Here is an 18899-nt window from a genome sequence, read left to right as displayed (position 1 = left end):
TTCCATTTGGTATAAAGCAGTTTGTTTAATATTTCCAATTTTGTAGAAAAAAATACCATTTTAAAGAATTTTTACTGCAGCTCCCATTAAATATATGAGCCTTGATGATCCATATAGCCCATTCATAAAGTACACTCCAGCAGTGTTAGTAATAAACTACATCTCCTATCTCAGCAGATCCTCTTTTCAGTAGATATAACAGCTGAACCATGCATAAGAGAGACCATAAAGGGATATTTTAAATCCGTATTTGCTTTGTATTACAAATCAAAATAGTTTTCAGATGGATTAAGAAATAGTATTCAGAGACCAGATTTTGAGATTGCTCTAATTTAGAACTATTCTATCAGGTCCCAGCCTTAAACGCATAGGATATAAAAAGTATAACAGTATTTATTCCTTCATTAGTCGACAGAGAACACTGGCAGTTAGACAAAATTCCTCCCTTTTGTCAGTAGCTGCCAGGCTTGAAAAAAAAAAGAGTTACTTATTTAACAGCTGGTAGTCATTAAAGGCTTCATCTTTCCAAAGTCTCTAGAGGTATTAAAGGTAAAGATTTCTCTTTGACTTTAAGTCTAGTCGAGTCCAACTCTGGGGGGGTGGTGCTCATCTCCATTTCTAAGCTGAAGAGCTGGTGTTATCCATAGACGCCTCTTAGGACATGTGGCTGGCATGACTAGCATGGAGAACTGTTACCTTTCTTCTGAAGCAGTACCTATTGATCTACTCACATTTGCATGTTTTCGAACTGCTAAGTTGGCAGAAGCTGAGGCTAACGATGGGAGCTCATCTTGCTCCCTGGATTCAAACCACCAACCTTTTGTTCAGCAAGTTCCTAGAGGTACAGTTGGTCTCTACTCTGTGAATAAGTCCATGTGCCATGCCAATGCTCTGAAGAACGTATTTTATGTTGATGTATTCGCTGCCCCTACAATTGACTGAGAAATATAATGGGACATGTTTTCCCTGTGTGTGTAGAATTCCATATTTCATTACACCTGAATGACCCAAATAAGTGTTTGCATACAAGGGTATGTGTCATCACAAAAATTTCCTCCAAAACACAGAGGGTTTTCTCCCCTGTACCTCTCTGCTATCTGTAGCTTTCAACTAAAGACAAGTAGTAGTCATGCAGCCTCAATACAAATTGGGACAACTGTGGTCTCTCTAACCCAGTAATATTACAATGATTCTACGTTAATAGTCATGACAGCACCTGAGAATTTCCTGGGATTTGTAGGTTTTTTTTATGGTACTAGAGCTCTCTGGCAGAGAACTCAAAATGTCTCATAAACTACAAGTTACATTTTCTTGTAATTTGGAAAACTGTATTTATGTGAATGTTTTGGGTGTGAGAATCTCTATCTTTCATCAGATGCTCAAAGAGGGTCTAATACCTAGTAAAAGTTAAGGGCAACTTTATTATTATTTATTTATTTTATTTACAACATTTCTACCCCGCCCTTCTCAACCCCTCAGAGCGGCTAACACTGGCAACAATTCGGTGCCGCAATATCACAATATAACTACATAAAACCATAAAATATACAATAGATTAAAAATAATAACACTAGTTATACAATCATATAGCCGATTCCATTGTTATAACAATCATATGGCCCAAAAGGCCGTTATGCCTGCTAGCCAAAGGCCTGGTTCTAAAACCATGATTTCAGTTTTTTCCTAAAGGAAAGAGGGGAGGATGCCAATCTAATCTTGCTGGAGAGCAAGCTCCACAAGTGGAGGGTCACCACCGAGAAGGCCTTGTCCCTCGTTCCCACCAGATGCATTTGTGAAGCTGGTGGGACCGAGAGCAGGGCCTCCCTGGTGGATCTTAAACTACGAGGCGGAACGTAGAGGGAGATAGTTCGGACAAGTAAGCTGGGCCAGAGCCATTTAGGGCTTTATAGGCCAAGACCAGCAGTTTGAATTGTGCTCGGAAATGGACTGGCAGCCAGTGGAATTGATATAGCGGGGGGGGGGGGGGGTGCTCCCTGTATGGTGCTCCGGTGAGCAATCTGGCTGCCACCTGTTGGACTAGTTGAAGTTTCCAAACAGTCTTCAAAGGCAACCCCACATAGAATGCATTGAAGTAATATATTTGGGATGTAACCAGTAACTTTAGTAAAAGAAGGACAGAAATGGTCATGCAGAAATTATTTATAAGAAATTCAATGGTTTCATGTATCTGGAGAAAGAACAAGGAATGCGATGTCAACTGGCTGGGGATTCCACTGTGGTCGCTGGTCTGGTCTGGCTTTGGGAAATCCACTGTCTTGTTCGTGAGACCTCAGATATTGCTGAACCTCATTCCTCCCCACAGTCCAGGCTAAGAGTAGGAGGTAGGAATCAGAAACCAGCTGTGTCTGTAGCAACACAAGTTCCCCAGCTTTGGGTGAAAACAAAGCTGCTGTCTGCTAAAAGTTGCAAGTTGTTTCCCATGTTTATTGAGGTATTTTCAGAAAACTCTTTAGTAGGACATGAAAGCAATATTGTATTCAAAGGACATTGCCTCTAAACATTGAAGGACGGTGCATTTAACCATCGCAGTTAACTTCTATGAATTTGTACAACCTGCATAGAAAAGCAACTCATTTAATGATCTATCTGTGAGTTAATAAGCATAATTTCAGCTGCAGCAAAATAAGGTGCCTGGCATCTCAAGACCATTAAAAAAACAGACACCCTAAGCAAGAAAAAAACAAAAACCTTTTATACATTTCTGTATGGAAATCACAGAATGTACCTTAATACATCACAGCTACATCACTAATTAGTAGATCATATTTCATGGCATGTGCATACTTAGCAGGCCATATACGCACATCCCACAATGCACCTTTATTTAATTATTTCTACTCCATTAGCATGGCAACCCTACACCAGGAGCCTACGTTTTCCTAGAGTAACAGGTATACATTCAGAAACTGTACTGTGGCCAGTTCTTCCTAGTTTGACTTATGAGACACATGTCACTTCATATTTTCTAGGACTGATTTTGCATGTGACACATTGTTCTCTACTAGTCCACTTAGGTTTTTGTCATTTTACAAAATTTGTTGTCGCTTGGAATTCATCACTTGTCTGTTTATTTCTGATTCCAGGAAATGGATGAATAAACTTAGTGAATACTTTGCAGATCCTTCATAGATCTTACTGTTCAATTCTCTCCACTAATCCATTGGAACTATTCATTTTACTCACTGTCCTTTAACAAATCAGTAATCCATAAAGTCCACCTCTCTTCAGACACAACCTGTGCCGCCAATGGTAAAGAAGGATTGTTGTCCAACAATATTTAGGAGCACAAATGTTGCCAACTAGTCCAAATAGACAACTGTTCCTCCTGCTCCATGTGTGCAAATTCTATGCAAAATCCTTCAACTGTTCTGTTAAAAAGCTTTTGGAAATTGAAGTATATAATACTTTCTTACTGTATCACCTGCCTATCTCTTGACATTCCCAAAGAATTCCCAAGTCTGATGAGATGGGTTTGTTCTCTGCAGAAGCCATGCAAATTCTTCTCCAACATCACTATAATATTGAAACATTTTATACTTCCAGACTATGGCTCTGATTGTGCAAGCGAGTGAGTGGGTGGTTTTCAGAAAATGTCATTTTCCATTTGTAACTCTCCTGTATTTTCCCAACACTCATTTCATCTTTTCCCCCCCTTTACTGCAAACAAATGTTAAGCAGGGAAAGATGGAATTCCTGCATAATGTTTTTTGACTGGTAGTATTGCAAGTATTCACCTGGAAGCACTGACAAGCAGACTGTATGTATTTAATATATGGCAGTGTAGACTCATATAATCCAGTTCAAAGCAGATAATCTGGATCCGGAAACTGCATTATATGGATCCAGCCATAGGTCCAGCCATAAATTCCATATATTCTGATGTGAGAAATTGTCCTCTCTTTTAATTAATTAACACTCACTTTTTCAAATTTAAAATAATACTATAGTGGATATTCTGTGTAGGCTCCCACATCCATAAATGAAAAGTTCAGTAGCAATTTAGGGATTTTTTTAATGGTTTAATATGGGAACATTGACATGATTGAGTAAGGAACAATATGATAGCGCAGTGATTTTACATTTCTGTTTGATAAAAAGATGGTGTGACTGTATGACCCATGGTGTTTGCATTTCAAAAAGAAAGCAGAGAGAGAAGAAAGCTGTTTTCTTAATCCATCAAGGCAATTAGGAAGCCAACAGATTGATGAGTTTGAGAGAACTTCTGATAAGACTTACATTCTTTCCCTCTCTGACTAGTACAAAACCAATGAGGAAAAGACAGATGTATAAGTAAAAGTGGGCACTACCTAAAAGAATCCTCCACCTTGTGTGACCGTGGAGCAGAACAGACAACTCTGAATCTGTATGCTTGTCCGCAATGTCCTGCCTCATGTTCAGTGGAAGAAACGTTTGAGGATACAGATAATGCGGTTGCTGTTGCCTGTTCTTGGTCAAAGAATATTAAGCCGCTTGTGCTCCTTCTATTTATCAGTTTTATACTAATTTATGCAATGCTTTTGATACAAAACAACAACAACAACAACAACAACAATAATAATTTACAAGGACTTTTTTCAATTCTGCAAAATACTAAAATTAAAGACTGATTTCCCATATTTGGAGGCTTTTTCAAAATTCAAAAATCCACTGTAATAAAAGTAATGAACAAAAAGCAGTGTGTTATAGAAACAATTACTTCTTTGAGAAAACTGGGGAATCCCAAGGGGACAATCCCTACCTTGGGACAATCCCTACATTGGAAGGGAAATAGCAGCCATAATTGAATGTAAACATTCTTCTGGCTATTACTTTATAATAGTTGTATTATGAAGTACTGATACAAAATTAACCAGACTGGAAAAGGGCTCCAGCAATGTGTAATTGTGAGGACAGAGAGGTTTGTATAGTGAGCCTGAGGATCAGAACTGGGAAGTTACAAACATTTTGGATATCGGCCTCAATGTGCATGCATCTGGAAAATATGTAAGTCTCTTTAAAGCATAATTCAAGAAAGTTTGTTTTTGGACTTTAACCCTTTAAGTCCCAAGATACATACTACATATAGTGGTTAAGGGTTTCTGGGAGTTGAAGCCCACCTTCTTCAAGCTTTTGGTTAACCACAGAAAGAACAGTTAGACCTCGTTGATTTTGTTCTCTGCTGTCACAAGCTTGAAGGAGAGTCAAACAGAAGTCATTATAATAGTAGAACCAAATTACAAAATTGTACATATGGCTGCAACTATGAAAACCTCATGATTCCCGGTGATGTAATGTTAGCACAGCACCAAGTTATGAATGAGAAAGGCTGTCGTCATCACAAACAATCATTTCTAGAATGTAGTTCAAGTCACATGCCTTGTCTTGTGTGTTGTAAAGACTATGAGATTAGCTAGAAGGAAGAGTGAGAAATATTTGGTATGTGGTCACTGTAAAGAGTTTGCTTTCAGTATGCAATAATTTCAAATAATAACTACTGGTTGGTATTTTTTTTCTTTTCTTCTTCTTTTGCATTAGTTTGGAATCCACAAAAGCTTATGCCAAATAAAACCAGTTAATCTTAACATCTAACAAGACTTTATGTTTTATTTGCTGCTAGAGACTAAATTAGCTATTTCCTGGAAATTTTAAGCATTGCTTCATCATAAAAGGAACAGCACAACTAGGTTTCTGTGCAAAGAACCCAGCAACCCCCTCCACTGTTTTCTTAGGTTGTTGACTTATTGCATTATCAAAAAAGCAGAACTGCACCACCCAAAAATGAACAATAGAGAGTACAGATTTACATAAAGTCTGCCCATTCCAGATGAAAGTGTAGATTTCGTTTCCACTTAATGGCCGCAATTTAAATAAAAATGTGATTTACTGCCCCCCTCCCCCCCGACTTCTTGTGCTTGCTCAGTCTGCTGTCCAGGTAGAACAATGGTTCCCAACCTTTTTTTGACCAGGGACCACTTGACCAGAGACCACTTTGATCAGGGACCTCTTAACCAGGGACCACTCTCCAATATTAGTACCAAAAGGGTTATGAATCAGTTTTTGTTCAACTTTAGATTTGGTTTGGGGTGCTGATTCAGAAAATTGTACTAGACCACATCAGTTCTAGTTTCTGATACAGAACATATGCCGTGTCAGCAACAGGGAAGGTGTGGCAGGCGGTGCAAAAGGAGCAGGAATAAATTAAATTAAATTAAATCTATACACATAATAAAAGTGAAAAATGTGTATGAGGCAGAGGCGTTCACTTACACCGATAGCCTCTGGCTTCCACAAACAGGCTATAGTTCCAAGTACTGAGAAGCCTCCAAAGGCACTCCCTCAATTAACATTGAAGGTTAGAGTGAGTGCCATGAACATATAGCCCAAACGCTGCCAATGTCCTCCCTAAACACTACGCCCCAACACCCACCGAATTCTTTCATTCGGGGAGAATTTCATCTTAGATTTGACATGTTTCCTCCACCACAGGCAGGCACCCCCGGGTTCCTTGCATGGAATTTGCATGATCCCTCCCACTGCCTCTCCCTTAATCCTCTCCTACCCTTTCCTATGGCCAATTGTGCATACAGGCTTGGTTTGGGGAGGACTGAACCACAATTCTGGGAATCATACTTCACCCTCATCTTTATGTATTTTCAAATTGGAGCATTCATAAACAATGAAATCAAAGGCTGGCTTTCCCCTAATAAACAGTGTTACTAATTAACTACATGATATTACCTAACATTCCAAAATGAATAATGCCTTTTTCAAATAACCCAGGCACCACTGGGTACCCAAGCTGGTTAATAAATAAAGAGGGAGGAGGCTTGCGGACTGGATTTTCATCCTCACGGTCCACTGGTGGTCCTCAGCCCATAGGTTAAGAACCACTGAGGTAGACAGACAAAATGCAGGGCCCCTCCTAACTTCTCTCTTATCTTTAAATCAGAGTCAAATAAAAAAAAACTTTTCAAATAAATAATGCCTTCAAAGAAAGAATTAATCTCTGACTAACTTTGAAATAGAAGACAGTAATGCACATAAGATCTCTACCTATTAAGGTGTGTCAGCACTTCCAATTTGCTCTGAAACAGCTAAGGCTACGTCTGCTGCTGCAGAAATACTCCAGAGAACTCTGCTTCAAAGTTGCACAAGATACAGCATGGGAGCACACTAAGGCCAAACTGTTTTCCAGACAGTTGGTCAAGTGGTCAGCACATTGGCACATATTTCCTGTCCTCCTGAGACTGGGGCTGCTTGTTTGTTAATCAAGAACAGAGTCTCATAGGCAATGTTCTTCTGGTGACTTGGCAGTAGCAAGCCCAGAAATATCAGCACTAGAAGCCATGGGGGCTGCTTCTGGCTGGTGACATAGCTGTGGATCTTTTTGTTTGTGAATTCTTCATTGTCCACAAGTCAAAAACAGCAGGATCACCTGTAGTTTCCTGGAACCTCAGCAGGAACATGTAGTTCTTCTTGTGGCAGATCAATGACTGGAAGCAGCACTTCTGCTGCAAAACTAGCTGTACAACATGTAGGCTGTTTGCAGTGGGTTGGAGGTGAATTCATTTTATCTGGCCCATGTCAACATGGCTTAAGTTATAGTCTGAATGTCAATATGAGCAAAAGTAAAATTCAAAGTCTTACAGGGCCAGATTTCCAGCAGCTCAGGTCAGCACCAATTGTGACCGATCCAGATGGCAACTGTTTGCTAGTGAGGTATTGCTCGGGTGTTTGATAAACATGTCTTCCTTCCCTGTACTTTTCTGATATGAGATGTGACTATGTCTTTGGAGAGCTCAAAGGCTACAATGTTCTTTTTTATTCAATTCTATATGGAAAGCCAGGAGTGTTTAAGATTTGACCGTTCCACTCCACAACCTGGGTTATGTTGAGTGGAGTTAATGGAATTGTGGCCAAAACATCTTGACGATCTGCTCCTGTTGTAACCTTTCAAACCACCATTAACTTCAGCAGACAATCCAACAAGATATGCTAAAAGCAGCTGCCGGGGAGGACAAATATGAATCAAACATAACTGGAATGTAATGAGCACAGGCATAAACTACATGAAATGTAAGAAGTCCAGTAATTTAACGAAAACACCCTCTTTTCTTCCCTCCCTCTCTGGCATTTAGAAGAAGCTTATTGCATGGTGTCTCCATATGAAGCAAAATAAAACAAGTATAAAAAGAATAGATTTCTAAGGGAATGAGGGACCTTTGGAGTTTCTGACATTCCAAATAGAATGTTATAGCAGGGAATATATGTGGTATTCCTATTTTTAATTTGTGAGAGCGGCAGTGGACTTTTGTGTATGCACAGTTTGATTAATTATTAATTACATATTCACATGTGTACCTGTCTTTTCAATTGTTAGAACCTCTGTAGCCTGCATTCCATTATTTCTTTCCTTCCCACGCAAGTAGCTTCTTTCTTTTCTCAGTGTACTCTTGCTTCTTTTTTATGCATGCAAGTGCTTCTTCCCTTATCATATTCTCTGTTTTTTGTTAGAGAAGGTTATGTAAGTCTACCACCTAATGACTAGAATTGGAAAAACAGATTAGAGTTTTAATTAAAGTTAAGTCCATTAAAACACAAAGTCCCTTTAATTTCAATATGAAATTTCAGGTGCCGAGGTTTCATCTTTACGGGGAACACATGAGTCGTCTGTTGTAACTACTCAATTGACTGCCGGTCAGTTTCTGAGCACAATTCAAACCCAGGAGGAAGTGGATTAAAATAACCTGCTTTTTCCCAGGTTTCTGTCTCCACCAGCAACCCAAATCCTGGGGCTTTCCTTTAAGGCAATGGTTCTTGGGCTGTGGACCACCAGTGGGCTGTGAGGACAAAAATCTGGTCCGTAAGCCTCCTTCCTCTTTATTTATTTATGGTATTTTATTTATTTTATTTCCACTCCTTTTGTACCACCTGCCACTCCTTCCCTGTCTATGACCGCAGCAAATATTCTGTATCAGAAACTAGAGCTGATGTGGTCTACCCAATGCAATTGCATGAATCAGCACCCCAAATAATCAAACCAAATCTAAAGTTAACAAAAAACTGATTCGTAACCCATTTGGCACTAATGTTGGAGAGTGGTCCCTGGTCAAATTGTCCTGGTCAAGTGGTCACTAGTCAAAGTGGTCCCTGGTCAAAGTGGTCGCTGGTCAAGTGGTCTCTGATGAAAAAGAAGGTTGGGAAACCACTGGTTTAAGGGGTGGTTGAAGGTCTTCCCAGGCAAATTAAAGGTTGACTCAGGATGGCATCCAGGCCCCCTCCAGCCCCCCATTTTGTCCCTTAAAACTTACTAGAGGGGACTGCTAGCACTGCAGGCCCCCCACAGAGTACTCCTGACACTTGAAACAATGTTTCGGGAGGTGGGAAGGGGGAGGAGTGTCTTCCACACCTCCTGACACATCATTTTCAAGCAACAGGCATACTCTGCCTAGGGGCCTGGCTGCTGCTAAAGAACTGGGATGGCTGTGGGGATTGACTCCCAGGATTGCAGAAGCAGTCCTGGTAATCAATCACCACAGGCCCGATACCTGGACAGATCCAGCCCTAGCTTTCTAGGTGTTGAGTTAATATAGAGCAAACTGGGAAAAACCAGTTTTGTCTTGATTAACTTGCTTTTACTGGAGGTGTCATTTGGACTCCTCAGATAAAAGCAAAACAAGTCATGCATTTTGGCCCTGTCTGGAAGTGCCTTTAGAATGCCTTATACAGTTTGAGAACAGGTTATCTCCCTAGATTAATCTCTTCCACTATTTTCTCAGGACCGTATGGTGGAACAAAGGAGAGGGCCTTCTCAATGACAGCTCCCAGACTTTGGATCTCTCTAGCTAGAGAAGACATGATGATCTCATTCTTGCTTCTTCTAATGGCGGAAGGTGAAAAAAAAATATGTTTCTCCAAGCCTTGAGGATTGGGTTGCTAATGCTGTGTGGTGCTGTTTTGAGGATTTTAAAAGGATTTGTTTGTAGTTTAAACATGTTTTAATATTTTTAATGTTCATTGTTTCAAGCTGGAAATGGTTTAATTGTTACTTAATGACTTTTGTACTGGGTTGTGGTAGGTTTTTTTGGGCTATATGGCCATGGTCTAGAGGCATTCTCTCTTGATGTTTTGCCTGCATCTATGGCAAGCATCCTCAGAGGTAGTGAGGTCTGTTGGAACTAGGAAAAAGGGTTTATATATCTGTGGAATGACCAGGGTGAGACAAAGGACTCTTGTCTGCTGGAGCTAGGTGTGAATGTTTCAACTGACCACCTTGATTAGCCTATAATGGCCTGACAGTGCCTGGAGCAAACTTTTGTTGAGAGGTGATTAAATGTCCTTGTTTGTTTCCTCTCTGTTGTAATTTTAGAGTTTTTTTAATACTGGTAGTCAGATTTTGTTCATTTTCATGGTTTCCTCCTTTCTGTTGAAATTATCCACATGCTTGTGTATTTCAATGGCTTCTCTGTGTAGTCTGACATGGTGGTTGTGAGAATGGTCCAGCATTTCTGTGTTCTCAAATAAAACGCTGTGTCCAGGTTTGTCTCCTCAGAATACCAATATAAAAATTACAACACTGTACAGTGACCACTGGTTGAACTGCATTTTTGCTATATCGCATTATTCGTATGATATTGACAGGGGAAGAGCAAAAGAATCTAATGACAAAAATTGTGTCTCCATTTATTAGTGAATTCTCTTAGAATTAGAAAAAACATGAAGGAAGTACTTGTAATAACATGAACAAGTACAGACTTGTTTCTGTTTGAGAAACAAAAAGAGAAAGTGTAATATGTGATGGAAGGGCTTCATTAAGAAACTTATTTGTCTCTTCATTACCTAGAATTCTTTTCTGGAGCCATGTCTTTGTTGTTGTTGTTGATGATGATGATGATAAAAATAATAAGAATAATAACAATAGTGATTTATTACACCTATACCATTTTTGATCAGGTATAGGTAGTAAAGTAAAAAAAACAACTCTCATAACCTGGCAAGATGATGCAAATGGCCAGATAACATCCAGTGACATGAATAACATCTTAAATTATGGGTTTTTATTCCATAATTTTACATGTACATTCCTTTAAAGTAGATGGTGAAGTCATTGAAAGCATTCAGTTTTTCCCATATCTTGGTTTGGTCATTAATCAGAATGGAGACTGCATCCAAGGTATTAGATGAATACATGATCTTGAGGTGTACAGATATATCACTGAATACTGACGTTCAGATGGTCTGTGCCATCATATTGCCATTTCAATGTATGGTTGTGAAAGCTGGACAGCGAAAAAACTTAAAGGAAGAAAATAAACCCATTTGAGATCTAGTTCAAGAGAAGTGCACTTTGTGGAGCACTACAACCAGATCTTTGACGTTGTTGTCATGGACAGCTAAAAAGACAAATAAAAGACCCTAGAACAAATCAGGTACAATTCTCCTTAGAATCTAAGATGATTAAACCAAGTAAATTGTGCATAGGTCATATCACGATAATGCATAACTCACTAGAAGAAACAAATGGTTGGTACGGTAGAAGACAGCAGGAAAAGAGGCTGACTGCATTCCAGATGGGGAGACTCAATAAGGTAAACAACAGCCCTGAATCTGCAAGATCTCAAAAAGGCCATTGAGGACAGATTGATCAGGAGATCTCTCATTCACAGAGACACCATAAATCGAAGTGGATGTGAAGGCAGTTAATAACAACAGCAATAATAATTGCATAATACGTTTGCAAATAATTATTATGGGAAACCTTTCTTTTGAGTTAACACGAGTTACTTCAACATATGCTGAATGGATTCTGCTGTGTTTAGTGTCTCTCCTAATTGTTCTGAGCTATGGGGGTTTTTTATCCTGAAGACATATCCAAGTACCTCTTGGGAGTTGTTTACATTCATCCTTTATGCAGAGATTTATATCTTATTTTCCTTATCAAAATAACAACATTGAAATCCTCTTAAATCTCTTGCTTCATCAACTGAAAAAAGTAAGTTGTTGGCAAAGAAAAATAATTTCTTCATACTATTATTAAAATTCATTTCTATTGCACTACTAAGATACAAAGAAGTTACAAATCAATTTTCTCCATAAGAAGCTCGTGAAAGAAGCTCTTAATGTTCCACCAAGGAAGGCGTGATGGAGGAGTGAACCATTTAAAAACATTACAGGGATAAAGTGAGAGCATTTGGGTTAACACTATTCCGTGAATTGAAATTTGAAGATCACTCACCAAGGCCCTGGGTTAATAATCTATCTTTTGGGGCATATTTGCTCTCAGCTCCAAGGTATTTGGACTAACCAGAAAACCAATTTCAATGGGTCTTAATTTCAACATCATTTCACATTTCTCCACATAACCTCTTTCCCTTCCCAATGATGGCAGTTAGTTTTATCTACTGTTCGTTTAAAATTGTATTGTTTTGATTTTATGTTACATGTGTTGATGGGGGGTGTTGCTATAATTTTATGTGACTTGTTTTATATTTTTGTACTGTTTTTACCTGTTGTATATTATATGTGTTGTATATTATATGTGTGCTTTGTAAGCTGCCCCGAATCCCTTTGGGGAGATGGTGGCGGGATATAAATCAAAAATTATTATCATTATTATTATAATTAATAATAATAATAATTGGTCACCATATATTTAGTGCACCTGTAAAGACACATTCTGTTTTTTTTTTGTGTGATTTTATATGGAAAATATGAATCTTCCATTTGAGAAATACAGTATAATAATCAGATTTTTTATCCACATGGTCATAGACATTCTCAAAAAAATTCCACCATGTCAGCAAGGTGGGATTTCCCTTTGTAGAAGTCATGCTATTTTTTCCCCTCAGATAGATGACCTTCTTATATACAGAACTCAATAATTTTGTCTCCAACAATCCTTTTCAACAATGTAGCTGGAACAAATGCTAAGTTTACTAGTGTGAAATGTCTTGAATCCTTTTTTCCAGAAATAGATCATTATGACATGTGCGACTTTTGAGTCCTCTGGTTCCAAGGTTGGACTCAGTGACAAGTTATGAGTTAGAATAGCCATGGGCAAACTTTGATCCTCAAGGTATTTTGGACTCCCACAATTTCTAACAGCCCACTGACTGCTAGGAATCATGGACGTTCAAGTCCAAAACTCCTGCCCAAAGTTTGCCCAGGCCTGTGTTAAAAGAACATCTATTTTAGCTATTGGAACTAGTTGGTAATAGGTCATATCTAAACACCAGTATAAAACCCCAAACAATTTGGGATCCAATTAGCAAAGAGATCATTTTTCCCTTCCATTTGATTTCTGAAAAGCCTTTCCTTACAATACTCCTGAGGTCTACTCCATAACCATTTGAAGCAAGCTATTTTCATAGCAGTACCCATGAAGAGGAATGCTCTGTTATCAAATATGCTTGGACAATACTTCGTTTCAAGTGCATGCCTTTCCAACATTGTTGGGTCTACCATATGTTTATGGATAACTAAAAAAATTGAACGACAGGCAGCATTTACAATCTCTATTTTTACATTAGAGTCTATGCAAAATGGACCATAACAAGAATTTGGGAGGAGCCGAGTGGGGAAAACAGTCTCTGAATTCAAGGACAGGTTAAACTGACACAAGTATTGCTTGGATCAAGAAAAAAATAATTCAGGCTTACAGAGAGGAAAATAAAACAGAATCGGAATTCACGTGCATGCGAGGTATCTGGTCTAATAATATAGGAGGGACTCTGGTGTCTTGTAGAACAACGGTTTTATAGTTCACCTTATCTCTATCAGCTTGCCTCATCACATGACCTTTTTGGCCAATGTGAGGGTATGGCTTTGTTTGTTCTCATCATTTCCAATTCTGAAAATATGGGCGTGTGGGGCATTACCTCATAACATTCTTAACATAGGCATGTAACCAGGAATAACCAGAGCCGTCTCTTAACAGCCCATCCTTTCAGTGTATGTGGCTTTATCAAACTCCATTTTGGATCTTTGTTCTCAGATGTTTGCCAGCCTGTCCTGAACTTTGCATGGAGGTGTTCAGAATGGCAATCCAAGTCTAAATAGCATGCAAATAGCTGGTTAAAATTGGTTCATAAAGATGTATCCTAGAGTACCCCACTGCTATACAAAGTATTTGTTTGGAATGTAAACATAGTAGCTGATATAACAATTCCAAAACATTACTAGTATCTCTGTTTGTTCGTATTAGATAAGCCTAGTGACTCTGTAATCAAGCATATTATTTGAGATAGTATAATAGATGGGGCCATGGTGGTGCAGCGGGTTAAATCACTAAGCTGCAGAATTTGCTGACCAGAAGGTCAGCAGTTCAAATCTGCAGGATGGGGTGAGCTCCCAATGTTAGCCCCAGCTTCTGCCAACCTAGTAGTCCGAAAACATGCAAATGTGAGTAGATCAATAGGTACTGCTTCGGCAGGAAGGTAATGGCGCTTCATGTAGTCATGCTGGCCACATGACATAGGAGGTGTCTATGGACAATGCCAGCTCTTCGGCTTAGAAATTGAGATGAGCAGCACTCCGCAGAGTTGGACTTGACTAGACTTAATGTCAAGGGGAAACCTTTACCTTTTTATAATCGATGGATTGAAACAAAACACTTTACATTGAAATATAGCTATATATATTGCATCTAGCATTTAGGCATTGTTTGTATTATATGTTCCATGGTTTTTGTGCTTTAGAAGCATCTTGTTTATATATATTTGTAAATCAAATGAAATTAATATAAAATAAATGTTCTTAAAATACATGCCATTTACCCCATTTCAAACTGAAGACTGTTAGTAAATAGTTAAGTTAATTCTACCCATTAGTTCAAGGTTAGTCATGTTCACTAGCCAATTCACAGAAAATACGAGATTCAAACAGGAACACCCAGACTATGCAAGTCAGTCATGTTTGGATGATCCAAAACATTCAATGCAATAGTATTTGAATGTACTTGCCACTTTTCAAAAAGTTCCAGCTCTTATTGGATGTAAGCAAAGAAATTGCAAGGAATGCCCTTTTAATATATTGAACAGATATTGAGTTCTTGTACTTACCTGAACTATCAGACTGGAGCACACAAAGGAAAAGCCAGGGAAACACCTTTAAAATGGATCTGGAAAACATTTTCTTCTTTCTTCAACGTGTGCACTATTTCTTTATGCTACCTGGGTAGAAGCAGCAATAAAACAATAAGATATGAGAAGCGACAGTAAAGATGATGGATCTAAATAACAATGCAGCCAGACATGTCTCACAATCCTCACCATTTTTATCGATTAATCTTGTAAATGAACATGTTGTGCTTCAGTGTAAGGCTCACTTGCACTGAAGCGCAGGTATGTGATGCTTCCTGCTGCCTTCTGAACATTAAAGAATGCTATAATACTAATGGAATATGTAGTGAAAGGAAGCATAAAACAAGAAATACATAACATGAGTCAACAATGTGATGTGGCAGCCTGATGGAATGTGTCCAGAGAAGGGTGACGAAAATGATCAAGGATCTGGAGAACAAGCCCTATGAGGAGTGGCTTAAAGATCTAGGCATGTTTAGCCTGCAGAAGACAAGGATGAGAGGAGACATGATAGTCATGTACAGTGTTCCCTCACTACTTTGCAGTTCGCTTTTAGTGTACTTGCTGTTTAGTGGTTTTTTGAAAATATGAATATAAAATATAAAATATTTACGTCTAGTGGAAGCCAGGGACCCCAGAAGTGCGGCAGCCTGAGGCGCAGCAGGGAAAGACTGCCTCCCTGGGCTCCACAGACCCTGGAAGTGCGGCGGCCTGAGGTGCGGCAGGGAAGGCCTGACTCCTTGGCCTGCTGCTGCCTGCATGGCTCCAGAGGCTCTGCAGCGGTCTGCGGAGGCCAGGAGTCAGGGCGGCACCCTTGGGATGGGCCAGGAGGTGGGTAAGGAAGCGCGGGTAAGAACATAATATATACAATAATATATAAACATTAAAATGAATATGGTGTCCCTACTTTGCCGAGTTTCACTTATTGTGGGTGGTCCTGGAATGGAACCCCCTCAATAAGTGAGGGAACACTGTATACATATGTGAGGGAAGTCATAGGGAGGGGATGGCAAGCTTGTTTTCTGCTGCCCTGGAGACTAGGATGTGGAACAATGGCCTCAAACTATAGGAGATTCCACCTGAACATAAGGAAGAACTTCCTGACTGTGAGAGATGTTCAGCAGTGGAACTCTCTACCCCAGAGTGTGGTGGAGGCTCGTTGATCTTTTAAACAGAGGCTGGATGGCCATCTGTCAGGGATGCTTTGAATGCAATTTTCATGTCTTTTTGCAAGGGATTGGACTGGATGGCCCACGAGGTCTCTTCCAACTCTATGATTCTATAATTTGGCTTGGAAGAGAAAAAAAACCAAATATACAAGTAGCAGAAGATGGGAGTTCAAGGATGAATGACAGCATTTACAAATGGATTTTGGTGACAATAACCTAAAATTCCCAGATGGAATTTATTAGGTGATTTAATAATGAGCATAATGGAATTTATTAGGTGATTTAATAATGAGCATGAGAGAACAGTGTAATGCATCTGGCAAAAATGTATGTCATAAGCTTTGGGTATGAGATTCCAGAAACTTTCTAAAGAAACAGACTATCTCTAATAGAAGAGCTATTTTCAGTTGCCATTTCACCATAACAGATTATCAACCAAGTAGAAAAGTTGCAATTGGCAAAATAAGGGATTTGATAAAAAAAGGCATGTGGAAAAAGCTAAAAGACCCAAGGGGAAATAAAGAAAGAGGACTTGTCAGTAGCTTCTAAACAGAACAGAAAGGAAGAACATTGCCGTATTTAATGAATCCAATTAGAATAAAATATCATAGAATCATAGAGTTGGAAGAGATCTCGTGAGCCATCCAGTCCATCCAGTCCTCATAGGGCTTGTTCTCCAGACCCTTGATCATTTTAGTTGCCCTCCTCTTTGTCCTCTGGGCGACTAAGATCAAGCAATTTGTGCATGCCCTTCCACATTTAAAATCCTTCAGTGCAATGCTAGCAAACTGAGGAGAGAACAAGCAAGCATCTATTTGGACTGGACACAGTGTTCAACTTCCCACCGGATTTTTTTTCTTGCCATGCCAACTTTCCTGACCCACTAGCCTTGTTATCTCATGGCATAACTAAGTTCCTCTTTGGACAAAAGGAGAACAAAAGTGTCAACAAAAAAGAAAAGAAACATTAAAAGGAGTGAACCCCTCTTACTTCTCAGTGCGTGAGAAACAATCTATCAATTCAACCTGTTGTAAAAGCTAGCAAATTAAGAGAAGGAAGTAAGAGAGATCATTTATAGTTAACTTACGATAAGCAGAAACCCGAGACGAATGCTTTGCTTTCCAAAGAGAAGTCTCTTCCTTCACTGAGCATCAATCCTCATGGGCCAATGATCACAAAGCTCCACCACTTCATCATTCTTAACCTGTGATGTATAGAAAGATAATTATGGAGCTTTAAGATGAGTGAAACGTCACTGCTCTCACTACTTCCCTTTTCCATCCTTTCACCCTCTTCCCAGCTACAAGACACTTTCTGTTTCACATACAAAACAGCAGACAAGCAGGCAGAGTGGAGGATACAGGGGCAAGACCTTAGGGAACTTTATTGAAATGGTCTTTTTTTTTTAAAGAAAGAAACAGAGACTATAATGTTGGGCTGGCTTACTACATGTAGGTATTTAAATTGGCAATTGTTGCTGTTTCCCATTTTCTTTCCTTCAGTATTGTGCAAGTTTACATACATCACATATAAGTAAAGATTTCCCTTTCTACATGCTGGCAAAAATCTCATTTTTTGCCAAAAAAGAAAAACCTGTCACAAACCAAGTCATTTTATTTAAATATAAAGCCTTTTAAAAAAAAGAAAAAAGGAAACGTAATTGTAGGCATTAGTTGTTGCTGCTTTTAATCTATTTCAACCAGTGTGGATTATACATCCTTTAGAATAGTGAGAGGAATAGTTTGCTGTTCTTATAGGGATTAACAAGCAGAACTTTATAAATCTTTTTATATAAGCACTTTGTTGTACTTATATATTACTGTATTTGCATATATGTTGTAAACCAACCTGAGTCCCTCATCGAGGTGAGAAGGCCGGTATAGAAAATTTCTAAATAAATAAAATAAAATATAAAATCTCACCCTGCATATGTTTGTGCTTGCAGAGCTTGAAAAGTAATTGGTCAATTGACTTGACGTTTTGACACAATTTTGTATTCCAATACGTGCATCTTTTAATGAAATTTTGACACAATGTTGCATTCATAAACACATGTGTATTTACAGTAAAACTAGGAGCACTGGAGAAGACTAAGTGGGATCTGTGATGCCCAAAGTAACCACTCACAGCCAAGCTTTCATTTTACCTCAGCAGGATAAGAAATGAAAACTGAGCTCAACCAACCAATTGCTGTGCAGCTTTCCTTTTACCTCAGCAGTAAATGAAATAACAACCTATCACAGAGCAGCTTTGATTTTACCTCAACAGAAGAAGAAATAACAACATTTTCTGGTTAAGACTTTATTTTTAAAGATGTTTATATGTATTTTAGCCTGGAATGGGAAGTATGCAGTTTATGTATTGTAGTATGAAAAAAGGAAGATGTGAAAGCATCAGAAACACTTGGAAGAATTTTTTTAAATCAAATTACAGAAAACAGAAGCTATTCTTAAAACTGCACATTATTCTAAACACTCTTTGTTTACAGCAGTACTTGTGAAAATACTTGGAAAACTTTGGCCTTATCTACACTGTTTTTCTCAGGGCCTTTAAATGCCTCTTTTACACTGTTATATGAAATCCAGATTATCTGCTTTGAACTGGATGATATGGCAGTGTAGATTTATATAATCCAGTTCAAAGCAGGTAA

The 18899-nt window shown here is 38.8% G+C and overlaps 1 protein-coding gene across 1 annotated transcript in view; it reads right to left on the bottom strand.

Annotated features, from left to right (window-relative positions):
* CD80 (CD80 molecule) overlaps positions 1–17488 on the bottom strand; it is a 30426-nt gene extending 12938 nt beyond the window's left edge. The window contains exons 1-2 of the mRNA XM_067466304.1: positions 17337–17488; positions 15060–15170 (exon numbers count right to left, since the gene is read on the bottom strand). Of these exons, the coding sequence (XP_067322405.1) occupies positions 15060–15129 (70 nt within the window). The 5' untranslated portion in view covers positions 15130–15170; positions 17337–17488. The remainder of the gene's footprint in view (positions 1–15059; positions 15171–17336) is intronic.
* Positions 17489–18899: the final 1411 nt, after the last annotated feature.

Source organism: Anolis sagrei, chromosome 3, assembly GCF_037176765.1.
Source record: "Anolis sagrei isolate rAnoSag1 chromosome 3, rAnoSag1.mat, whole genome shotgun sequence".
In the NCBI taxonomy this organism is placed as follows: Eukaryota; Metazoa; Chordata; class Lepidosauria; order Squamata; family Dactyloidae; genus Anolis; species Anolis sagrei.
The sequence above is the reverse complement of the archived record's forward strand: the minus strand, read 5'-3'. Positions and strand labels throughout refer to the sequence as shown.